The sequence below is a fragment of the Mastigoproctus giganteus genome, chromosome 13 (assembly GCF_048544385.1).
Source record: "Mastigoproctus giganteus isolate SK-2022 chromosome 13, ASM4854438v1, whole genome shotgun sequence".
NCBI classification, from domain to species: Eukaryota; Metazoa; Arthropoda; class Arachnida; order Uropygi; family Thelyphonidae; genus Mastigoproctus; species Mastigoproctus giganteus.
The window spans coordinates 119877071-119903924 of NC_143587.1; the positions used below are offsets into that span (position 1 = coordinate 119877071).

The following is a 26854-nucleotide window of genomic DNA, read 5'->3' on the forward strand; positions in this document are numbered from 1 at the left end:
TCTAGCTTATATACGGGATGGGATAATGTTGCTGTAATTGTCCATTTATAACGCGGATGCTCGAAAATTTCGACACTCGGGGAATGTTAATGTCGGTGATGATGTACAAGTGCCTTCTGGGAAGGTGGTTCTGAAAAGATATACGACTTTCTCAGTTACTTCGCTACTTGAACTACGTCTTCTTCTTCACGAAGAAAACTTATTTCTTACGGGTTGCCGTCTTAAATATTCCAGCGAGATGATCTCGGGTGTAGAGCAGGGCACACAAGGGGGTACCAAGGTATTTACAGTTGTTAGGATGCACAGCAGGTGCGGATGCATGCTTACCACAGAGAAATTAACATAGATATAAGTCTGACGCATCTTGCAAATACCGCCATGCATATTACACAGGTCTGTCTCAATCCTAAAGTTTCAAGAATATGTAAAGACTTAAAAAGAAAGGATTTTTTTTTGGAAAGTTAGTGGGAAGAAAAAAAGTATTTATGAAAAAGACAGATACTAAAAGATGGGATTGAGATGAAAATAAAATATTTAAATACGTAAATTGGTGGAGGAACTCGTGACGACTAGAAAAGAAAATGAATGAACAAAAAAAAAACGCAGCGCAGTCAGAAAGACTAAAACCAATTTCAGTTTCCTTCATTCTTATTTCTATATTTGAAATTTCCCTATCGCAAGGTTTCACGCCGAGTTACTTCTGTTAGAACGTGGTAAGTAACAAATACTATGCATGTGAGACAGGCGAAGATGGTAAGATGGTTCGTTTCTTAAATTAGATAGGGAATTGCACTTTCTATAGCCCATAAACAACATTCAATTATTCGTTGAGGTGTACAAAAATTCGCTCCAATGTTTTCTCAGTCTGTATCTTATTGTCTTCTTCACAGATAGCAACTTCGTGCTAGGAAACGCTCAAGTGCCCAGTATCTATCCCATTGTCTACTGCTCAGACGGCTTCTGCGATCTGACCGGATTCCCCCGGGCCCAGATTATGCAGAGGGGTTGTGCCTGCACTTTCTTATATGGACCAGAAACTAACGAGGATCACAAACAGCAAATAGAGACTGCCTTGGACAACAAAATGGAGTTGAAGTTGGAAGTCATGTTTTATAAGAAAAACGGTAAGGAAACGCAATACTACTATTTCTCTTTTTTCAAATTTCATTGCGCTCAATGAAATTTAATTCTAAAAATTAAGGTAATTAATAACTATTTAATGAACTCTGTAAACCACTTTTTGCCCTAAATTTGTCAGCCTAATGTAGATCCTTAGCTGAAATAGGTGTTGAGGAGTGAAACTATTGGCGCATAAAAAATAATATGTAACAAAATAAATATATTTAGTCAATCTGTTAGTCGCATTCATTCCGACTAAAGATTTATTTCCAGTGTATTTTTTATTTAAACCTTTTGATAGAAAGCTGTTTAACTGAACTTTTCCTTTTTTTTTTTCATCCAGGTAGTCCGTTCTGGTGCTTATTAGACATCGTTCCAATCAAAAATGAGAAGCACGAAGTGGTCCTGTTTCTTGCTTCTCACAAAGACATCACCAAGTCCAAGACGGCAGAATTGGAGATGAACGAAGTCTACGACAATGGTAAAGATAAGCTCTGTTTCATTTACGTTTTCTTCTTTCTGGCAGTTTCATTTGTTTTTCACCTGTGATTGTTCGTTTCTAATCCCAATGAACAAGTAAATGTATTGTAACTCAACATCCCTCACTTGGTCTTCCCTTTTTTCATTTTCAACCTTTTTTTTTTTTTTTAATCTCCACGTTCTTACCTAAACCTCTTCCGATTTGATCTCTCTTCATTCATTAAATTCTTTTTATCTTTCTGTATCTCTGTTATGTTCCATTCTTAATGTGCCTGATATCTGCTTAGAAAGCCAAGACGGTCAGTGCGTCCTAATCTCCTTATTAAATTTTTCTTCTAGTTCGGTATTTATGTTTTTAAATCATTACTATATTACATAGTCAGGTTTCATTTTTATGTAAAATTCATTCCCTGGAAGTTTATCTTTATTCTTCATCAAAGCCTGTCTGTAATACATATCTAACCATCCTTCTTCCACAACCCAGAGACAAACTAAAGTACATTAAATAATTTTTTTTGTTTATGATAATGTATAAAAATTTAACTCGAGAACTATGTACTCCAAATAACATCTAAAAAATTCCAGTGATATGCCAAACTACAGCGATTTTATTATGAAAAAGTAGTCTAATACCACAGTAATGTTTTGCTATTTGATTTCTCTTTTAGCCGTTTCGGTTTATTTCAACTTACATTTTTTTAATATGAAACCCAAAGTGTTGCAGCGTTGAATAATGATTTTGTTATAAAATCGTTTGGGAGTTCAGGCGATACTTTAATCCAACAAAATCCAGGGAAGATTATTTTCAGTAAATATTGCCAAATTTAAGGGAAAGTTAAATGTCGCGAGAACATTAAATCAAAAAAAAAAAAAAAAAAAAAGAAAATTCCAGGTGAATTGTCATGACTTAAATAGCTCAAAACTGCTGCATTTATATATCTACCTATTTTCTCATAAATTAGCACAGCGATTTCCCAACAGAAAGTTGTTTGTAATTTTGTTCCTAGGCAAGGTAGCCAAAGTCAAGAGATGGTAGTGTATTTTCTGTAAATTGCATATATTCTGCAGACCATTTGCTTGTTTTTCTGGAAGAAAAATTGTTCTACCTTCGCACAATACCGAGTAAATTGGCCACAGAAGAGGATTGAATTTTAAATGTAGGTCTTTTCTACACAGTGTAGAAGGACAACGATTGCAATCACTGTGCATCCGGCGAGAGTAGCATCCATCGAAATAATTTGAAAATACCCATTTATCACGATGCAAAGAATACACCTTTATGTTTGTAAGTCATCCTTAACTACGCCAACAATGAACAGAGTTATCTGTGAATTGCCGTGTCAATTCGAGGAAGAGGTATTAGCATTTGCACTAGTAATGGCAAATGATGCAAGCTTATACAGCATCAGAAGAAGAAAAAAATCCCATTTCGCCTATCCATTCCCTCCAATGGTTTGTCTAGTTATTCTTTGAATTTATTTAAGCTATCAACCTCCGCAACAGACGGAAGTTTGTTCCAGGAATCAACCACCATACATCTAACTTCCATACATCTATTCTGTAAACATCCTTCCTCAATTGGAATTTATGCTCCTTCATGTGCGTAATCTCAGCATGAGGAAGAATCCCATCACCACTGATACTGCCAATCCATTCAAAGCCGTAAATATCTCTATCAGATCACCTCGCATGTACCTAATCTCCAGATTCTGCAATTTTCCGAATTTAAGTCTTTCTGGGTAATGTTACCCTTTGTTCCACTTGTCAATCTCGTTGCTCTTCTCTGTACTCTTTCCAGCAGCTCTACATGCTTATTAAATGAGGCTCCAGACCCGTATGCAGTACTCAAGGTGTGGACTGACCATTGCCTTATACAACTGAAAAATCACCTCCTTATCCCTGCTAGAAAAAAAATTCCTGTATATTCTTTGACAAAACCCCCATGAGCTGTCCTGGCAGCCTGTCTGTACTGCTCAAAGAACTTCATATCTAACTACAAAATTACCCACAGGTCTTTTTTATTTTCAGCTACCCTGAGTGTAGTAACACACAGTTGGTACGTTATTCTGGAGTTACTGCTACCAATATGCAGTACTTTGCACTTGCAATGTTTAACTTCAATTGCCATTTCTCAGCACATCTGCCTAACTTTTCTAGATCCTATTGCAGTAGCATACCGTCATTACTGCCATTAACCACCCTGCCAACCTTTGTATCATCTGAAAACTTGGACATTAAGCCTGATATTGCTTCACCAATATCATTGATAAATAGAAAAAAAACAGCAGTGGGTCCAACAACGACCCTGGGGGACTTCACTAATAACATTAGTGCATGCATAGCAGTGTCCATTGATTATTATTCTCTCTCTTCTTCCACTCAACCATCCCTTTATTCATCGCAGCAACTTGCTCTTAATGCCACACTGCTCCACTTCGTACAGTGCTCTTTTATGTGCAGCAGTATTAAAACCCTTCCTAAAATCCAAGTATATGACACCAAAATTACTTTTTTCATCCAGTTTCTTCAGATTAGATACTAGAACATCGTAGTATCTAATCAAACTGGCCAGACAAGCAAGCCCTTAACTAACCCATGCTGTGTCTCGAGTATAACTGTAGTCTTGTCTAGATGATCCTATATTACTTTTTTAATCAGTTACTCTATTGTTTTCCTTCGAACAGAAGTTAAAATAACAGGTCTGTAATTACTCGTATCACCCTTTGATTCCACTTTGTAAAATCGGAATACATTCGTCACCTCCAGTCAACGGGGACCTCCCCTGAATCCAAGGATGCTCTCATAATTACGGCTAAGGGTTCGCCTACTTCCTTTGCTGCTTCCCTTAATTTAATTTGATAGACCCATCCACTCCAGTGCCTTTCTTTTTTTTAGCTTCAAAAAGTTCTCTTTCACTTTCCTCTCACTTATTACAAAATCATTTAGCTTTCTGTTAAGAGTTTGATAAACTTCTGGCATCGTCTTCCCTAATGAATTTCTCATGCCTGAATGTACCTCAGCAGGATCATCAACATCACTTCGATATCTAGTGGACCACTTTTATTCATCCCCTTTCTAGTATTTTCATAAGTAAAGAAGTCTGCTGTTTTTCCATACGGTATGCAGAAAATAAAATAAACGGAAATACTTGTATGGACGTCTGGTATTCAAAATGTTTTCACTACAACCAAATTCACATTATTATTTTGGAGTGTTTTTATGATTCGGTTCTACTTCATACTTTATTAATGGCTCCCGAATTGGCGAAAAATCTCAGAGGAACAGTGAGCAGATCATAAGAAGTATCTTCGGAAAGAGTCTTGTGGAACGTTAGAACAGGCTGCAAGTAGGCCGAGGCAGAGAGGTCGTTCAAGGGAGGGATTGAACAATGACTTTTTTGACGATAGAAATAATATGATAGAGGTATTTTTTTTTCAAACAGATGCATAAAAAGTTCGCTTTCTTGCATCATTATAATACTACTGTTAGACATCATTTTTCTTAATTTCATTTTGCACGTTTTTATCCTTTCATTATTTTGAACGAAACTGGTGTGTTTGTAATAAAGATTTTTTTCCCTTTTTATTTAGATACGAACGGAAGTCTGGAATTGGAAGGGTGTCTACCGAGCAATCACTATCAGAGGAGGCGAAGTAGGGCGGTCCTCTATCAATTGTCGGGACACTACCGACAGGATAAGATGAAATCGAAATTAAAACTAAATAAAGTAAGCAGCGCAAGTTTTTTATTTATTTTGTCTTAATCAAATAATACCATAAAATGTCTTATCTGGTAAAGCGGTCAAAATTGGTCAGAAGAAAACTGGTATTTGTCAGAACACTCGAACCTCAAACAAAAGAAAATTGTTTATTGTGTCACAAAACTGATGGACAGATCTGAAATGGAGGAGGATGACTACATCCAGGTCAAGTTGCAACGCAGCGTCAACTCAATTCCAGAAAGTGTCTATACGCTATTTGCTATGGTCCATATGCTGTACGAAACCGACTAACTCAGCCACGAAGTGAAATCATCTATTGCGCAAAAGTAAATTACCATTTTGTTGGAAACCAGAAAACATTTAACTAATTTTCTAGGTAGTTCTTTACTTGAGTAGCATACTGGTTGCTTATGCTACTTAAAATTACTTGATTGTCGCAATTAGTATGACTGTGTAGCAATATGGTTTTCACTGCATATTCATAATATGCAAAGGATATCATATGCAAGGTCACCTTCTATGAAAAAAAAACTCTCCAACTAAAACAGAGTTGGGGTATTTGATTTGTGGCACCATCTATTGGTATTGTAAACGAAAGCATTTCGAATTTTTAAAAAAAATAAATTCAAATTTTAGAGAAGTGAAGTGGAATTAGTTCTCCCTTTCTTACTCTTTGCAAAAAGGAGTACCGTTCAAATGCATTAGAAAGTAATACAATCTAGTTTAATCTCAGTCCCTTAGGATGATTTAAGCAGCCTAGGTATCAGAAATGCTTTATTATTGACAAAAGCATATCTAAAATTTACCGCATCTTTGCAGCAGCGTCCTTCCCCTCTCCTGCACTATGCGTTTCTTCTTCGAACCACCCCTGCTTCAGTTCTCGGTACCATCAACTTAACTGCCTGGTAAATCTTAAGCCAACCCAGGTCGTGAATGATTGATTTTCATCCTCACCTATTCTACGAAATTATTGATGGCCTCCAGCGGCGACTGAAGTTGGATTTCGCAGCGAGACACAAGTAAGATTTCTATGGAAAATGAATCAATAGCGCAAGGTTATCGACTTCGTGATATTTATGTTCTGCTAACTAGGAATAACCCACTACTTAGAGAAAATTATCTTCTAGTGGCGAAGATCATTAAACTAGCAGTCAGTTCTGTAAACAACGGTACCAGATAGATTGGATTTCACCTGTTTGCCAGCAGCAGGGCTTGTTTTTAAAGTGCTGCATTACTCTTATTTATATTGAAACTAAACTCCCCTAGATACGTCTTCAATATGGCTGAATAACCCTTACATCCAAACATGGCAATGCTACACCGTTATTGCAAATAATGATGAAAAAAACGTGGAACAGGTAAACATATTTAAAACTGCATTAGCTGTATGTGATTTATAGGATGCAGAGGATGCGCATAAGCAATAGTAAAGGAGTATTTATTGTGATCGTAATGGGCACCAATGCGAATTCGGTTCTTTGGGAGAGTTTAGAGACTGTTGCAAGAGGAATTTTGTATGGGGATTGTATTTTGGCAAATAGACTGGAAATTATGAATAAAAGAGGACATTTAAGTACGTTCTCCTCTACATTAGAAGAATAGACCATTGAGGTGATATTGGTACTGGTTCTATGGTGAACAGAATAAAAGATTTGCATGTAAGAGATGGGTGGACTATGAGCGATCACCGACTTATTATGTATAATATTGAGGAATTTGATAGAAATTATGTAATTAAAGATGTCGATAGGTCTGTGGTGAGCACCGTTAAGTGGGAGGGACGAGTTTACAAATATCGTGAGAATACATCTGAATGATGAAAATGAGTTGAGATGGAATTGCGATCTGGCAGCTGATAGAGTGGATTTTGTACATATGTTGTTTGGGGCTTCGAAAGGCTCAATGAAGAGGGGTGAAAAAGATTTAATACAGTGCCATTGTGGCACAATAGTTTAACAAGATTACTAAAAACTGTAAATAAGATTCGTGAGCATTTCCAGAGGGAAAGAAGATGTGGACTGGAAGAACTGGATGAGATAAGGCAAGATTATGTACAGTTAAAAAGAAGATATAACCGAGAGAGATATGGAAGAGTAAAAATAAAGTATGGAGAGATTTGGCGGAGTTGCAAGGGAACAGGGACCTTAGGGTATGCTTTGCAAATTAATCATGGATAAAATAAAAGGTTGAGAATGTGCAGTATTCCTCCATTTCCGGCTCGATGAAGACACTGCGTTGGGACGATTTCGTCTCTGGGATTCTGAATGAGTTAGGTATTGATGACGATCTTAAAACTGAAAGTGAGGTGTAAGAAGATTGAATGACATGTATCAAAATGATATGCATGAACCTCAGTTCACTATTACGAAATTGAGGGACGCTGTCAAAAAGACTAAATCTTGGAAGGCCCCAAATAAAGATAATATTGATGTTGAAGCGATAAAGGTTTTTAATGTATAACCCTTGTTTAAGATATTTTCCGAAGAAGTGGAAAACTGCCTGTAATAAATTACTGTTGTAAGGAAAATATAGAGAAGTATATGACCCATAGATTGGAAATATATCTAAATAGTGTAAATATATGGATTTTAAAACTTTGTATAAATAATGTGAGCTTAAGACAAAGGAAAAAATTAAGCTGAATGAGATAGTAGAGACCCGCCTCCTCGTAGCAAGGGCGGAAACTTCACTGTTTAATGTCTGAAATATTTCTCAGATAACAGTGAGAGCTAAGAGGTCGTTTTTATCTTTTAAATATGTGATTTTAGGGTTGTTTAACTTTTGTTCAGGGAACGGTTATGGTGTTATAACAATATGATGATTTATATTCTGCTAACTAGGAATAACCCACTACTTAAAAGAAAATTTATCTTCTAGTGACAAAGATCATTGAACTAGCAGTCAGTTCTGTAAACAAAGGCACCAGACAGATTGAATTTCACTTGTTTTCCAGCAGTAGGGCTTGTTTTCAAAGCCCTAATTAACCTTCCATCATTAAACATTACCCAACGTAGATTCATTTTTCAATTTACGACAAACTCCTTTAAAAAAAAAAGTAAAAATATTACATAAAGACACTATCCAACAATAATTCTACCATATAATGAAAAATTCTATTTTTCTAACTGAGATATTTCATACATTCGTATTTTCTTTCCTTCCTTTTCCAGAACCTTCTCCACTCCACAGCATTGCCAGAATATAAGACAGCGGCCATTAAGAAGTCCAGGTTCATCCTTTCTCATTACGGTGTCTTTAAGACGTGCTGGGATTGGTTAATACTCGTAGCTACATTTTATGTTGCAATAGTTGTACCATACAGCGCCACCTTCAGGGATGCTAATGAGAGGCCATCTCTAAACAAGACAATCATTACAGACGTCATCATGGAATCAGTTTTCATCATTGGTAAGAAGGAACGGATTTTTTTTAGTAACCTAAGGAACTCTTAGATAAAGCACACGATTTCTTTGTGTGGTGTACGATGAGCTGTTTTATTATTAGAAGAGTAATTGCAATTATTTTTTAGAGTAGACTTCACTTGTTTTTCTGACAAGATGCGGTGAGGGTGAGAGAGAGAGAGAGAGCTTCGTAGGCTATTTATATACAAACTTCTCACCTACCAGGCATGCAGACCCTAGATAATGGTGAGAACGCTGAGAATTGGAAGATCAATCAATACAAAATCTGGATTAATAAAACAGAGTAAACAGCAATTTCTTCTAGAAGAAGAAGCTTGTTGTTGTTGTTATTTGGTTTTTTAGGAGCATTAGCAACTAAGGCCATATTGCTCCGGGAATATGCGGTGGTCATTCCCTTGACCTTTCCGCATCCTCCGTATTTGGTGGTGACGGGCTCGAACCCCGGTCTAATCAAGAAGCGTGTGCTACGCACTGCTGCTCCTTCCCACCTGGCTACGGAGGCGCCAGAAGAATAGAGTTTAAATGTAAGATCAATATTGCGGTCATTCAGTACCTGAAGGAAATGGAACAGAGGACTTCCAAGTAAGTGTTGAGTACGAGGGACAGGCAGTGAGAAATTAGTCTAACGACAATTCAAGCTGGGTATAGTGAAAGATATTTGTCCAAGAAGAGATGGAAAATCGATAATAGAACGTCACCTAGAATGTCAGTTCAGCTCCGTCTCGTATCGCTATGAAGAACAGAATCAACTGTAAAGGGCCAGAATGTGTTGCTGTAGGTTTGTGTGTGTGTGTGTTCTGTTGTTCTCTTCTGGCCTCTTGGCTACCCAGAAGCATCAGTCACCTGGGCAGATGATTCTGGGTTCTTGTCCACACCACTGGGTGGTGGACCAGTCCCAGCAAAAGACGTACTGTCTCAAGAGAGACTGACCCACCTAGTCTTCAAAAAAGGTGGGCCAGATTCCTCTGGGGAAAATAAAGAAGACGGAAGCGGGAAAAAATAGAGGGAAAAAAAGGGAAAACCCACCCGTGGTGCAGTTAAGAAAAAAATAAGTTTAAATTAGACTGCACTAAAGTGGGAACTCAAGGCTGTGCGCGTGAGAAAAAAAGTTAAATAAATATAAAATAATTTAATAAAGAATTAATTTTAAAAATAATAAATTGGCTGCACTAGAATGAGAATTCAAGGCAGAGCGCGTGAAGAACAAATTAAATAAATAAAAAATAATAATATATTAAAATAAATAAATAAATAAATAAACTAGCTGCACTAGGGTGGGAATTCCAGGCAGAGCTCGTGAAAAAAAAAAAAGAAAGAAAGTAGCGGTCTGCGAATGTTGTTTGGTTTTTAGGAGCATTAGCAACTAAGGCCATATTGCTCCGGGGATATGCGGTGGTCGTTTTCTGACCTTTCCGCATCCTCCGTATTTAGTGGTGACTGGCTCGAACCCCGGTCTAATCAAGAAGCGTGTGCTACGCACTGCACTCCTTCCCACCTGGCTACGGAGGCGCCGATCTGCGAATATGGATCCCTTAAGTCACTGAAGAAGTATTGTTAGGTGCAGTTAGAACAATGTAACTCTGCTTCCTGCGCTCAAAGACTTAGGATGCATGGGATTGGAATGCCTTTAGATTGTCAGGTGTTTGGAGTAGAGGCTCTGGTTGATGTTACGAGATACCTGGCACAGCCTGCAGCAGGGTCCTTCTTAAGTCGTCGTACAACCTGCATTCGAAAAGAAGATTCTTCCAATTTTCTGGCCTGCCGCAGAGAGAGAGATCTGTTGGTAGCAAACCCAGTAGAGGCAAGTTTTCGTTGAGGGATCAGAGTCCGGTAAGCAAATAGGTAGATTCCAAGGATAGAGAAAGCCAGGTCTCTTTACCGTTTTCGAGGATGTGAAAGTGATATCAGGGAAGAATTTTCTGATAACGGAGCCTGTGTGCGAGGCATTCCATCTAGAATGCCAAATGTTGACGAGTTCGTTATAACAGCGAACTTGTTCTGCTTTGGGATTAGCATTGAGATTTAGTTTAATGCCATGTATCTTCGTTGGTATTTTCTCTTTAATTCTGAAGTTCAGCACTCTGAAGATTACAAATAGATCAAGCCGCAAATTCCAGCTATCACATGGATGGCAGCTGTGGACACTGTTTGGCATAATCTGTGCGTGGCCAGAAGCATAGCACGTTGAATGGAGTTGACCTTGTCTTTCATTTTTACTCGCTGAATCCGGTGGAACCATGCTCCTACTGCGTTGGTCACAATGAGGATGAAACCGGCTTTATAATATAAAAAGAGTGTTTTGTTGGAGAGCCCCCAGTTGCTCTTGGAGATCCTCATGATTGCAGCTGAAAATCGTTTCGTTTTGATCCCCTAGGTATTGTAGATGTGGAAAGAAGCTCAGCTTATGGTCATACCGCCCCTAGGACTGGTATCACAATTGGAAGTTGTTTCTCGGAGATCTTGATTTGCAGTGGCGGCGCAAGTCGAGCTTTGATTTAAAAAGCATCATTTTTGTTTTGCTGGTACTGATTTGAAGTTTGTAAAGAACTGTCCAACAGTAGAGATCTGCTAGGACGAGATTTGCTTTGTTTTCAAGGTAGGAGCGTGATTTCCCAGAAAAAAAGGCCACAATTTTGCTTCCTTCAAAAGATTTAGAAAGCCAGCTGTGCAGGACCATGTTCCAGACAAAGCGCCCCAGCACAGAACCTTGTAGGCACCTCCGAGAGGTTTGTCTAGTTATCTGCAGAACATTGGATTTGACCACGACAGTGCACTCTGTGAAATGGTTCTGGAAGAGTTTGTAGAGATGGGAGGTACAGTTAGCTAGGCGGAGGCGTGCCAACGCGCTGTCCCACCAGACAATGTCGAAGGCACCCTCAAAATCCACCAAGATGCCAGTTCGAATTTAGATGTGGAGTTTTCAATATGGAGGATGAAGTCAAACAGCGCCTCTTCTGTACATCGCCTTGGTATGAAGCTATAAGTGTAAAGTGTGTTCATATCAAATGGCAACAGGGGTTTCCCCCATCTCCGTGTTGCTTTCTTTGTAGGTGTACCAGTTCACTGGAAAGGCCAGAGATTTAAAAGTGTGTGGACCCTGTGAGTATAGTGTTGGGTATTGTTGTTCCTCTGGCCATTTAGCCGCTGGACCCCTGCTCAGGCCCAATGGTGCCCGCACTCAGCCCCATGGAGGCAAACCAGGTATCCAGTAGTTTTAAATATTTACTCTGGCAGGTCCTGCCACCTAATTTCCTGAGATTTCAGTGGCTAGGACCTATAAAAAAAAAAATTTGTGCAATCGCTGGATAAAATGGAAGCCGAAAGGTTAATATCAACGCAGTTAGATTTGTACTTATGAATTTTGATAGCTGTGTGGGGCATACGCTGTTTACGCAGAGTGGGGGGGGAGATTGAAGGTTGGGGGGAAAAGACAGAAATATGGGATCAATAGGGAAGGCGACTCCAGAGTTGGCAGTGATGCATGCCCGAGCCAGGGAGTGTAGAAGGAAAGGCACCGCGCTAGGGCGCGGTATAGCTCTTTGCAGCGTCGCTGCATTTATCAAGTCCAGTGTATGTTTCTTGACGGCTTCATCTTGGAGTAGAGCTCATCCAGTGGGTGTGACAAGTCTTGTTATGTAACGGCAGTGTCTCTGCTGACTTGTTGGGTCCGGCTTACCGCAATACTACAGGTCCCCTTCAAGTGTTGTTTTGTCACTTTCTTCTCCCTTCCTATCATGGCTTTATGGTGTCAGTCCGGTGTTCGTTTCTTGTAGGCAGTTTGTCCCATCTTTGGTCATTGAGTTTTCGTGTTGTACTTGGCTGGTTATGTCTCCGCTATCCGTCATTTTAGCCTGGGGTTTTTCAATTTGATCCATCTTGGTAGATGGCTATTAACGTCTTCCTTCTGGAGAAGATTTCGGTGTGAAGTCAAAGAGTAAAGTGTAGTCGTGTCTAACGGCACCAGGGGTTTCCCCCATCTCCGCGTTGCTTTTATTGTGGATGTTACAGTTCACTCTAAAGGCCAGAGATTTCAAAGTGAATATGTGTAATGTTGTGTATCGTTGTTCATATGTCCATTTAGCCGTTAGAACCCTGCTGGAGCCCAACGTTACCCACACTTCACCTCGTGGAGGCAGACCAGATACCCAGCAGTTTGAAAGTTTACTCTGGCAAGCCCTGCCACCTGATTTCCTGATATTGCAGTGGTTAGGGCCTTAAAAAAAATTATATATATATAGGGGCAACAAACGGTAGAATGTAGTTAGGCCGAAAGCGGTCCCAAGTGTGTTAATTTAGGTATTTTAAATTTTAATTGTTAGGAGCATTCGCTTTTCGTTGGCAGTACAGGTAGAGTAGCGGTGGGAGACTGAACACTGGGGGATAAAATGTAGAGGTATGGGGACGATTCAGTGTTAGGTCCACTGTTGTTTTGTATATTTATCAATGATATTGATGAAGGTATATCAGGCTTAATGTCGAAGTTTGCAGATGATACAAAGGTTGTCAGGGTTGTTAATGACAGTAATGGCAGTGTGCTACTGCAACAGGATCTAGATAATTTGGGCAGATGGGCTAAGAAGTGGCAACTGAAGTTCAACCTTGACAAATGCAAAGTACTGGATATGGGTAGAAGTAACCCCAGAGAAACGTACCAACTGTGTGGTACTACACTTAAGGTGGTAGAAAATGAAAAAGACCTGGGAGTAATTGTGCAGTCAGATATGAAGTTTTCTGAGCAATGCAGACAGGCTGCCAGGGCAGGTCATGGGGTTTTGTCAATGATATATAGGAATTTTGCTAGCAGGGAAAAGGAGGTGATTGTCCCTCTGTATAAGGCAATGGTCAGGCCACGCCTTGAGTGCTGCGTACAGGTCTGGAGGCCTCATTTTAGGAAGGATGTAAATTTGCTTGAGCGTGTACAGAAAAGGGCAACAAGATTGGTGAGGGGAATGAAGGGAACCTCTTACAAAGAGAGGCTTAAGTTCTGCAAATAGCAGTGGCTGGAGACTAGGCTCCTGCGGGGAGATCTCATTGAGGTGTATAAGCCTTGAATGGGTTGAACACGCTGAATTCTGATTAGATTCTTCCACTTGTTCAGATTACGAACCTAAGGGGGCATAAATTCAAATTAAGAAAAGACAGAGGTAGAATAGATGTGCGGAAATTTGCCTTTAGCCAGCAGGTGGTTAATTGCTGGAACAAACTTCCATCTGTCGTTGTGGAAGTTGATAGGTTGAATAAATTTAAGGAGGAACTGGACAGGCATTTGGAGGGAATGGTGTGATTTTTTTTTTTTTTTTTTTTTTTGGCTGATGCTGCATAAGCTCATACATTTGCTTTCTTGCATCACATGCCACTACTACTACTGTACTAATACTACGATATGTAAGGCGACCCCAAGTATGTGAGGCAGGCCGGTGCCTCACCAGAAGAATAAGGGGAGGCGGGGAGGGGAGGAGATGGCAAGAACCATCCATCTCCCTCCCTCCCCGCCAAGATAAAGGGAGAAAGTGGGCCGAGAAAGACCTCCAATCAGATCGCCAATCAGCAAAGTGGCAGTGGAGCTGCAGTCATCTTCATGGTTGAAGTGTCTTATCAGTGTTTGTTATCAGGCTTGGCAGGGGATGTCTGCAATTTTCAATTTAGGATCAGGGATCATACATATGCTCAACGTTAGTTATTTTCCTGTTGGGGTCCTTGTGTTACTAGTCATATTCTTGATTTGTCCCTATCGAGGTGTAAGATTTGAAAATCTTACAAAAATAAAATATTTTTTATTAAGACTTTGAAAGTTAGTTTTTCTTTTGATTCTTGCCATTAATAGGATAAATGGGTAATATATGCAGTTTCAGAAATAAGAATTATTCTGGTAAGAGGTATAAAAATTAAAAGAGTAGTAGGAACGAAAACAGAGCCATTAGCTTTACTTCCGTTAAGACAGGGAACTGACACTATGGCAAACTCAGCAGGGGGTCCGGCGCTACAAAAACAACTTAAGGTTTATGAGGGGTCACACACCGGAAACGTATTCTGAACAACACACACTAGTTTCTAAAAATAGACGCTATGTCTCCAGTGTCACAATTTGTGGTTTTTTTTGAGTGCTATAGAGACAAGCTGTTATGAGACAGAAAGAGTTGTTTTGAAGTATTCGGCCGACGGATGTCAACAGGTTGTAAAGAAAGGGGTATAGAGAATCACGTGCTAGTGCTACGGGGCAGGCTGAACTAAGCCTTCCAACAAATGAAAAGAAAGAAAAATGAAAAAGAAAGAGTGATTGGAAGAAAACACTGTGGGAAGGCGTGGAAAACAACTGGAGAAAATTGTGGATGGATATGGACACAAGGAAAGAGAGAGTGAAAAAGGAAAGAGAAGGAGAGGGAGAATTTTTTGAGCGGTGCTAGTGAGAGGGTGAGTCGGGAAGAGTTGCTTGAAAGATGAAGAAATAGCCGACGAAAAAAGTCGAAGTGGGGTTATCAGTAATGTAGTGAGTGAGAAATTTGTGCAATCGCTGGATAAAATGGAAGCCGAAAGGTTAATATCAACGCAGTTAGATTTGTACTTATGAATTTTGATAGCTGTGTGGGGCATACGCTGGAATTAGGAGATGAACTGGAAAGGGGTAGTAAAAGGAAGTTCTGCAAACAGTGAGAATGAGAGAAGAAGATTCCCTTAGAACACCCAGTCCACCGAGGAGGGCGATAATATCCTGATATAGTTTTGAAAGGCAAAGGTAGCCGTCCTGACAGTAAAAGTAGCAGATCCTGAAAGCGGAGTAGCAGTTGCGAATGCCGTATGATAATGCCCTGGAAGCTGTACGATGTTGCCCTGGAAGCTGTAAGATATTGCCCTGGATAGCAGAAGATAGCAGCTCTGGATAAGGATAGGATAGAAGGCCCTTATGAAGACACCTGATCACAGAAATTAAGTAAGTGAAAGTTAATTTGAGAATACTGTAAGTTAACTGCTAGAGAAAGGACTGTAGTGCGATAATTGGGGAATTTAATGATAAAGATAAGATTAGATGGGTGAACCAAATAGGAGTAAATTCTACTCTAAGGCAATTATGGTTGGTTTAGGCAGTAATTTGGAATAAGGAGGATAGTAATGTAGATGAGAAAGTGAACGGAAGGAATTGTAGAAAAAATAGAAATATTAAATGTGTGGAGATAAAATTTATGTATATTGCCAACCCTTAAAAGGTGTGTTTGAATGTGACATTGTATTTTGGTGATCAAGTTCTGTAACTGATAATGGTTAAAGAAATATATAAGAAAGAGGAATAGGGAATTAAAGAATAAATTGGTAGTTATGATGATACATAAAAGTAATATGATCAATGATATGTTTAACTTTAATGATTAAAAAAATGTTAATGACACCTATGAGGTATGATTTGATTGTGTTGTAATAGGAGCAGAAATAAGGTGAGCATATAAAGAGTGTAACTATTTAACCTGTGTATGTGTAATGAGAAAGGTGAGATAAAAAAAAGGTCAAGTCTGTAAAGGAGCCTGTTAGATAGGAAGAGACTGGATATGTTGTAAGTACCTTGGTGTTGAAACAGTGAAATTTTATTCTTAATGAGATTTGTTATGATTTAACTGTAAATATGCATAATAAACTTGTTTTTTTTGTATAACATTTGTGTGTGTGTGTAATTGTTGTACTGGACACAAGCCTAACCAATGGGAATTAAACATATATAAGAGTTTCTCCCCTATGAACTTAGAATTTTCTGAGAAGTAAAGTCAGATGCGCAAGTGGGGAGACATTATAAAGGGGAGTTGTTTAAATAGGGGAATAAACCAAAATAATATAAATCATAAATATAATATAATATAAATAAACAACACCTTATTAACCCCCCCCCCACAGAGGTTTGTCTCCTGACAATGTTTGTCTTGTTCTGTTCAGAGTTTGTCTGCTTCGGTATTTATATCCTGCATGGGCAACTTGAAAAAGGTCTGGGTTGTCGCACACTGGTTTTATTTCTTTTAATTGTTTAGGATGGCTGTCTGAAGCCTTCTTGTGAAGAGGTCCTGGACAAAACGGTTGAAGGCTTTGTACTCCTCTTCCATGTCCAATAGGTAGTGTTCATGGTTTATTAGATTATACTTTATTTTTGTAATGAAGTGGCATCTGAGGTCCTCATTTTTCGCTCTATTACAAGACGGATGAAGACCGTCTTGTAATAGAGCGAGAGCATTTTCTGTTTAGCCCACAATCTCTACACGTTACTCTAGCCACTTCTCCAAGCCCCACCAAGAGAAGACTCTGGAGTTTTCCTGCCCCACTGACTTTTTTGAGGTCGCCTTCTCTATCATTCCCATACTTCTGTCTTTTCCCCCAGTCTTCATCCCCCCTCCCCACTCTGCCCGCGTACACTCCTCACAATGTCAAAATTCAACAACGTCCAAAATTAAACCACATTAATATAAACCTCTTTCAGCCTTACTTTTCCAGTGTTTTTTGCCACCCCTTTTTTTATTTTTTTTTTTTTTAGTTCCTAGCCACTGAAATCTCAAAAAATTAGGTGGCAAGACCTGCAAGAGTAAAAATTTAAAATTACTGGGCACTTGGTCTGCCTCCACGAGGCATAGTGTGGACAATGTTGGGTCCCAGCAGAGATCTAGTGGCTAAATGGCCAGAAGAACAACGATACACAACACTACACTTACAAAATCCATACACTTTTAAATCTCTGGCCTTTACAGTGAACTGTTACACCCACAATGAAAGCAACGCGGAGATGACACCTAAGTCCTTGAACGTATCAGTACTTGTAATTAGAGAGTTTACAATATAATAATCAGTAAAGACGGAGGGTCTAACTGCACAATTTGAACGAAAGAGAAAGCTACGTAAGAGCTACATAAGCTACTTTAGTTCTCATTAATGCGTGCATAAAGTAAAGATCTTCCTCCAGACAGGATTTCCTGCTGTGATATCACTAAAAATAGAAAATGAACACTGCATACTAAGAGTTAGCAGCAGTTTTTCTATGATTAGGTACTTACATAAGTGCCATATTTTCATAATCCAGCAATGCATTCGTTTTCAGTAATGGCATATACGGCGACAGTGGTCGTCAGAGCAGTTGAAATGTCATCTGGGCTAACGAGCCTGCAGACTCTCGTGTGAACGGACAAGTACTTTCGTTTATCATCCTTGAGAAGTCAACCTCTTGGGTCTATTATTTCTGAAGACGTTTTAAATCAGGCGATAAAGAAATGTTTCGAGACAATTCCACTACAGAAACACGACATAAATAGAATAGTAATAAGAGTATAGATAGTGGTCAAAGTTGCAACTCTGACCACTTCATAATGGTTTTAAAAATATTATGAATGCATGATTCATTTTCCTTTGCTTCCTACTCCAGATTTAATCCAGTCGAGAGCCTATGGGGAAAGGCTTGAAACAAAGAAAGGAAGAAAAAGAGAGCAGGATGGATAGCATCTGTCAATGAATATGGGAAACTGCAAGGGCAGTATTCTTTCAGAAGTGGGATAACATAACAAGGATGTGCACACGTTTCATCACACCTACTAAAGAGGACCGCAGCAGTATGCATACTGTGTACAAGAAACATACTTCTTACTGTACGATATATAACGAGTCACGAACACGACTAAAAAGAAAAGTGATTTTGGGACGTTACACTTCAAGGACATTAACAAATTTCTTTTTTAGTTGACTTATGTCCACTGCTTTCTTATGCTCATAATGAAGGGAACTTCCAGTGTAAAAAAAGAGATCCAAAATGAGAAATCCACCTGTATTACTCCTTCCCGACCCCTATTAAATAAATAGAAAAAGCGCAGCCACCACCTTCAGCTTCTATCGATCTGCATGCCAGCATTCCCGTTGTAGCTATGCGCCTCTTAATTAAGTCTTCGGCCACCTATCGATGACATCGCTTTCTTACGTCACTAAGTGAAGTTGCCTGTAACAAAATGCCTGTAAACAGAACTCAGCTACAGCAGACTTGCAAATCGGAGTGCAACTATATATAACTCGGGAGTCGCCTCGATTCCTTGTTTTTAATGTAAAGAATTATCATTTTCCAGACGACCAGATGATCTAATTTTGTTCGCTGATTATATTACGACATATAACGAGATATCAAGCGGGTCTACATTACTTCTTCATTAACACCTCGGCCCCTTGACACGCAACTGCTGGCTATTTTCGGCGTCGGTGAGAGTGAAATAAATCATAGGGTTAACTTAATGGAAAACTAAGTATAGCTAGAGTGCCCATAACAAAAGGTTGCTCCAGAGCGATCTCTGTAATAAAAGGCTGTTCAAAATTCATTACCCAACTATCCGTTGGAGATTTCATTAAGGTAACCTTGAATTTGTTGGACCCCTTTTTCTTTGTTTACATCTTAAAGCTACGTCGACAGACTTCTGGAAAAATACATAACAAAAATTGGCCTACGTCTTGAACTCCAAATAGTACCGAAATTTTTACAGAAATACGTGCACGGCAGACACTGCAAAATTTCGAAATAATTCAGATTTTCGAATTTCCCCATATTTTATTGGCGATTTCGACAACAGCTTTGCAGGCTTCGTCACTACAAACACCAATCAAAGACGAAAGGGAAATGATGTATTGTATTTCCTCATTTGGGCATTTCATGTTTGCTTACAAGTTCTTTGTAGAGAAATCGAGATAAAAAATCATGACTGAAAAACCAAAATACATCGTTTCCCCTCCATTTTTCCCCCCGGATTAGATTTGTCTTTTACTCCCGAGTGTTCAGTCCAAAAAAATGCGATGTATCAGGAATCCAATACCTGATTTACTTCGCGTTTTTAATTTTCCATGCCTTAGCCTTACATTTTAACTTTTTTCTACTAGTTTTGTTCTGTTATTTCCATTGTAATCTTTTTCTGTACGTGGAGAAATTAAATCTTTCACCTTGACCCCGTCAACACGAACTTTATGAAGTCCGGTCCACTAAACAGAATTACCAGATCGGAAAACGACTCCCTCATTGACCTTGACAATTCTCAATCTCTGATGAACTCTGTCCACAAGTATACCTCATCTCTTGGACTGCAAAGTGATGAATTCTCATTTAACCTTTATTTTTATCTCTTCTTTTTCTTCTACCGGTAACTAAACTTGCTGCACACTTCTTTTTGTACATATTTTAATAGTTTAACCTATTTTTACTGTTGAATCTTTTATTGTAGTTATCAAAATCTCTGTTCATTGTTCTGCTCCCAGATACACTGCTAATGGTTGCCTGTTATATATCTTGTTTTCAATAAAATAAAATCTCTGTACACAACATAAGCTCATTCCCTACGCTTTCGTTTGTCTCTTAATACTAGATTCTCACTGCCTCACGAAAATTGAAGCATATCCATCTATTTAATAGATATTAGAGTTCACAGCTCACTGCCGTTCTCTGACAGAACCCCCTTGCAGTTGTTTACAGAGAAGATGAATACGAGAACCAAACGATATTTTTCAATTTTGAGGATTTATTTCTCTCCTACAAGACTGACAGTAGCAGTCTTGTAGGAGAAGTTTTCCTTTTACTATAACACACACATAATCGAACACACCGGCAGAAGCTTAGACTCATAAAATATGCAGGAATAGAAGTATACAAGTGACAGATTATTCATTCCCCACGACTATCCTACTACTGCCTTGCATGAAAGTAATCATTATTCGCTGTTATACTGTAAGACCCGGAAGTAGCAATTGTTTTGTTCCAGAAACTTTCGTAGCTGTTTTATTAATGATCCCGGAAATATGGAACCTGCATCATTATTTAAAGATCATTACTGACAATAAAGCCAGTCGATGAAAGGGAGGTACCGTAAACTTATACTGTTAAACAGGAGACTGCGAACTAACGAGCTCTGTAGGAAAAAAAGGGTCATCTTCGTAATGCGAGTGCTGGATGGATGGTGAATCTGATAATCTAGCGGTATGCTTGTTTGAGCAGTTACAGATTTTACTCGATTTTTCAACCAGGACAGCCAGTATTCCATATAAACAGTGCGATATATACTTCCTCAGGTTAATCTTCCTTGATACTAAAGTCCGGTGGAGAAAAATAAAAAAATAGTTAACATTTCCACCTGCCAAATACAGTTGTGGTGGTGTTATCATAGCAACTGTCCAACGTAAGAAAATTATTCTATCCGTTGGTCGATTTATTTTAATCAAGACGCGATGATGTATGTACGCCACTTTATAAGTTGCTGTTTATCGGAGCTATTTGCGGCTAACTGCCCAGTTGAAGTGTCCAAACAAATGTCATACTAGGGTCACCAGGAATATTAATTCAACTACCCAAGCGTTCTCTGGTCGATTTACCTCTTTTGCTGGATGAAAAATCGGAGCTTCCGTGGGAAGGAACCTTACTATCTACGCCTGAGACAGACTAACTCAGCCATGAAGTGAAAAAAGCCCATAAAAGTTCCACGCGTCATTGACAGAATTCGAACCCGAACCTTTTCCATCCGGTGGGGGCCAGATGGTGACGATGCCACTGCGATACCCGCGCAGACGGTTTCAATGTCTAGACTCAATTTGTTATTTGTTATTTGGTTTTTAGGAGCATTAGCAACTAAGGCCATATTGCTCCGGGATATGCGGTGGTCATTCCCTGACCTTTCCGCATCCTCCGTATTTGGTGGTGACGGGCTCGAACCCCGGTCTAATCAAGAAGCGTGTGCTACGCACTGCTGCTCCTTCCCACCTGGCTACGGAGGCGCCTCTAGACTCAATGACCCACATGCAAATGGAATAGGACTACAGCTGAAACCCTAAAGAAACGACTCGGAAAACATCCGACTGACAGATGGTGACGGGAGCCGTAAAAGGAATCGTCCACTCGGAAAACAGATCAATGTTATTGCAGCATACATACAGGCCTCAGTGAGACTATTGGGACACATGTCATCACCAGAACAGTGCGCAGGACGCTACATGATATGTGTTACCACAGTGGTGTAGCCGTCCATAAGCCCTTAATAAAGCCAGATGCTGTCTAGCTTAGTGTAAGGTCCGCTGTTCTTAGACCGCAGTGCAGTGGATAGATATGATTTGGAGCAACTAGTCACGGTACGTGGATTAACAATCTTATGATCGCTTTTCAGGCCTTCATCGATGGAATAAATATGATCTCCAAAAACGACTGGTCAAACTTCATTGACATTTGGTTTAGAAGGTTGAAAACCTTTAGATACTAAGGGTGAATGCATTGATAAACCGTAAATATTTGAGGTATGTAACTTTAATAGAATTACATGAATGCAAAAACTTTGAATCACCCTTATATTATCTTTTACTTGTAAATAATCTCGCCAATTGCCGCGTTTAGCTTAGGAAATCTTTGTTCCAGTCCCTACCAAGGAGCTGCGTAAGAAACCACAGCCATGTATGAGGTGGAGGAAAGACTACAAATAGTTCATTCTCTCTCAGAGACAACAAACAAGCAAATAAAATAAATGTAACGTGAATCTTCGGCATTTTCCTTTATGTCAACTGCGTTCCTACGAGGCTGCATAGTAGGTTTAGACTTCTGAATTGGCCAATGTTACTGAAAAGCAGTTTACTTTCTGATTGTCTTCGATGTTCAATTTGTTCATAGTTGACGTCTCTGTTATGGATACATATTCTCTGCGTTATGGATACCCAATCCACTTACTGCAGTGGATTGAGTATCCATAACGCAATGATAAGGTCTTCTCATGTTATTTCCAAGTCAACATTGCCTTTGAATCAATTTCCTGTTTCACAGTTCCACCCCCACCCAGCAGAAGTGGTTTCGCAGAAGCACCTCCGACGTGTTTTCCAACAACCAGACTTCTTTGAAATATTGACGGGTGGCATCCTATCAACTGGCCATTGAATGTTAAGGTCAGCTACATTTACATACGTGCGATCTGCTGGGATCCATTTGAGCCACGTGATGTACAGGCATCGTTTATTTATGGAGTAACCCACGTGAATAACTTTTTTTCATATTTCGACTAGATCAGATATTTGGATGATGTATATGCTCCTCGAAAGCAATACCTCATTTCCACTTCAAACAACACCCAAATACTAAAAAAATTAGAAAATTCTTTAGGAATCCAATTTACAAAGCGAACAATGAATTACTAGAAATTGTACTGGAGGAAAACAATTGCCGAAGTCTACAATTGCAATACATGGAAGTGTCAACGTGTTAGAAGTGAGTGTGTGTATGTGCGCGCGCACACACGCACACACTCCTGAAAGCTTTACTATTCTAGTCTTTCTATGATGTCTGAGCGAGTTACCAAACAGAAATAAGTCTACGTTTCTATCTTTTTCAGATATCATTCTTAATTTCCGCACCACTTATGTCAATAGAAAGGGAGAAGTAGTTTCGAAGCCGAAATCTATCGCCATTAACTACGTCCGGGGATGGTTCGTGGTCGACCTTTAGCTGCCTTGCCCTTTGACCTCCTGTATGCTGCAAATCTGTACAGTAGGGTAAGTTTTACGAAGTCATTTTCTCAATTTTTAATATTCTAGTGTATCGCCCAGTTGTTTGTTGTCTCCGGAATTCTGCTGAACAGTAAGAAGACTTCACCTCCTTCTCCAAAAGAGAGTCAACCCTAGTTTTGATATTTCAACAGGAAACGGAATGCTACCAACCTGAAATTCAGAGCCAAAAATTCTACAAATACCAACCGACAATATACTCGTACATGACATGGGAAGTCGCTTTTGACAGAAAATAGATTTACGAAAAGTCGCATTGGATTCCTTATTTCACATTGGATTTACGATAATCATCACTTATACGTTTTGTGAAACTACTGGCCGCTATCCATGACATCGATGTTACTGTGACTCAAGTTATCGTTAGGAATATTTGCTACTTATGTTCCATAACTTTACAATCTGTTTCCCAGTTAAGGTACAGTTTTTTTTTTTTTATATTATAAAGTGTCAGCATCACAAGTGACGTGTGGTTTTATAGGACAGCGAAATTATTCTTTTGGAGAAGAATTTTTTTTTTGAAACATTTATTAAATAGCTTGTCTTATGTCAAGAAACGTCTTGTTCGTACTATCAAACGTATCGAGTTGAGCGAATTTGAATATGGACGGTGGACAGGATGTTGAAGGAGAGGAACTTAGAATAAACCTTTCAGAGCTTCTTTACATGCCAAAGCTGAACATCGACCAGGGAGATCGTATAATTTGACAACAGATCTACGAACAATTGGTGGTAAAAAACTACTCCCAAATTTGTCAAAGAATTCCAAATTGGTTTTCAGAAACATTTAAGCGCAGCTGCCCGTGAGTATACATTACGCGAAGCATTGGATCATCATTTACCACGAGTCTGCTGATGATCACAAACCTTTCGTCAAATTTAAATGAACTGAAATAGATGCAGTGGTGACGATAGAAATCGAATTTACAGGATTAGAAACGGCAAGGCTCAGCTTCTCCACGGTAGATATCACTGTGATGTGTAAATACTTCTTACTGACATCTTCCCAATAGTTCACTATGAATCAGAAATATGGGCTTCCGCTACATCCACCACAGTTAAAACCCTTCGCCGTCGAATAGAGACTCCTGGAATGGGAGTTATGGAAGTTTTGCCTTCCCCAGGAAGTCACTACTGCCAATACAGCGCAGACTGTAGATGTCTCGCGTCTTGAAAAAAATCAGTTTTTTTTCTCTGTCAAGATACAGACTCGCTTAATCGCCGAACCCCGCATATGAAATACAGTGCACGCCTTTGGTAGATTCTTCACTGTCGTCTCAGATCGCGTCCTACTTGGACAACAAGGATAAACGAACCCTCTATGGGAGATTTCTATCGACTGAAATGATGGCGGCGATAAAGATTCCAGACAGAGACCTCGGAAATTTGCAACCATTATTAAAGGCTTTATAAATGGGAAATTCTCAGAGTTGCTGATTCCTTTGACGTGCCTGATGGGGAAGAAGTTGCTTCTGTTGCCGCAATGGTCAAAAATGTCTACAGTTCTATTTCCTGAGGATTTTACCTGCCTGCCTTGACTATGCTTCAGAAGATCTAATTCTTGACTTCGGAGTAGTCCGTTAATTGTGGCCTATATGCTATTTTACCATGTTATTATTCTTGAATTTCTGTTGGTCTCTGGCGTAATGCCGTGAAAGTTCCTGTACTTATCATTTGTATTTGTCTCTTATTGTTTGTTACCTAAGTACAGGTCATTATTTAATGACATCCTCTATCTTTCTTTCATCCTTGGTCTGTTCTTCCAACGCTGGTGCATTTTATGAATGCAGTAACTTACGTTCTTAACTAGACAAGGTGGATTGTCATAAAGCTCTGTTTGTTCATCCACTGATGACAACGTCATTTGCCCAATTAAAAACTTATGTTGGAAGAAAGAAATCCTTTGTTTATTAAACAGGTGAACTCCAATCAAACTTACATTTGCTTATAAGCTTTTACATCATAAAAGCTTAGGCACAGGTTGCGTAGATAACTTATTCTGTTCCTTTCATTCCATTTCGATCAAAACCTCTTTTCAATCATATACAGGACAAAACACCACAGAACATCCATTACTTAGTGCCTTAAATTTTGCTGAACTTTCAACTAGATCCTTTTATAAATTACCCAAATTTCATTGACACTGTAAAACTCAGCTTAGCAACTCGAATTTATCTTTAATTCTGGTACAATTAAAACATCGCCTTTTCTGCCACTTTTAATCATTATCTATACGCTTTCAGTAATTTATTTCTTCCTGTATTTATATCACTCTTAAATGCACTGTTATTTAATTTGTCATTTTTAATTTTTGGTGTCATAATTGGAGTTGAAATTGAGAACAAATTGAACTTCCTTATAACTCTTGCTTTTCCTATAGAACACATTGATGCATCTTCTCAAGTTGACCCGACTCCTCAGGCTGGCTCGACTTCTCCAGAAAATGGACCGGTACTCTCAGTACAGTGCAATCATTCTCACCCTGCTCATGCTCATGTTTTCTCTAGTAGCTCATTGGTTAGCGTGTCTTTGGTACGTTATAGCTCTCGAGGAGATTGACGCCAACCCAATTAACTGGGATGTGGGTAAGTTAAAATGTAAAAGATATCGTGCATTTTATAACATCCTCTAATAAAATTTATGAATTATATCGATTTTAATTAAGCTTTAATGTTATCACTTATATTTAATTAAAAATCCAATCTAATTAAATGGGGGGGGCAAAGGCAAGAAACATTCAATCAAAAGCGCTTAAATGGAAACACTCTTATATTAAATGCAATGGAGATATCATCCGGAATAAGCGTTGAGACATTGCCTTCATAAATTAAGGAAATTTGCCATACCAACGATTCATTCTAATTAAATAAACCGTAAACGGCCCGTTTGTGGTTTACCTTCGCTTTCCACAAATGATGTACACGAAGTCAATGCTCTTCACCGCTCATGGGTTGTTATTAATGATGAGCACATTCCAGTGGTAATTATTTCAGCTACCGTGAATAAAGAGCACCTCGCTGAAGCAAACAAAAGATGACACTTCTATTGTGATATTTAACAAAGAAATACTTATATTCGACCATCTGTTTTATGCAGAAAGAATACAGATACATACTCCTATAACAAGTTGTTTCTAAAAGACTAACCATAATTTTTTACTGTTGATGTCACAAATGAATGTATCTTTTAATTCGCTCGTAATAAAGAGTGGAATTAAGTAACTACGTCTGATCTCATGCGATACATTTATTTCTCCCTTCCATACAAATCGTTCTTATGGTTTCACAATATACACTGTGTGGACTCTTTATTAGGTATACATCCTTTTTTATGAAATGGAGCACTCCTTCAGTAACTGCATCGCAATTTTTAGATATATTATACAGGGCCCATTGCTTCAGTTTCTGATGCGCCTGAAACCCTACAACAAGAAAAAATAAAACAAGGTATGATAACTGTAGGCTCCGGAACATCAACACTGGACGACTGAAAAATCATCATCTGCCATTTCTCGCTGATGGGATGACCAGATTATGGCGCAAAAACGGCATGAATCCACTGAGGCATCCTGCTGGTGTGAACAACGCAAAATTATGAT

General features: G+C 39.0%; 1 protein-coding gene across 1 annotated transcript in view; it reads left to right on the plus strand.

The window, feature by feature from the left end:
* The window catches only part of LOC150076403 (voltage-gated delayed rectifier potassium channel KCNH8-like), a 271262-nt gene that overhangs the window by 195284 nt on the left and 49124 nt on the right, over positions 1-26854 (plus strand). The window contains 7 exon segments of the mRNA XM_090387870.1: positions 891-1124; positions 1463-1600; positions 5190-5326; positions 8491-8728; positions 23085-23189; positions 23192-23244; positions 25637-25841. Coding sequence (XP_090243996.1) covers positions 891-1124; positions 1463-1600; positions 5190-5326; positions 8491-8728; positions 23085-23189; positions 23192-23244; positions 25637-25841 — 1110 coding nt within the window.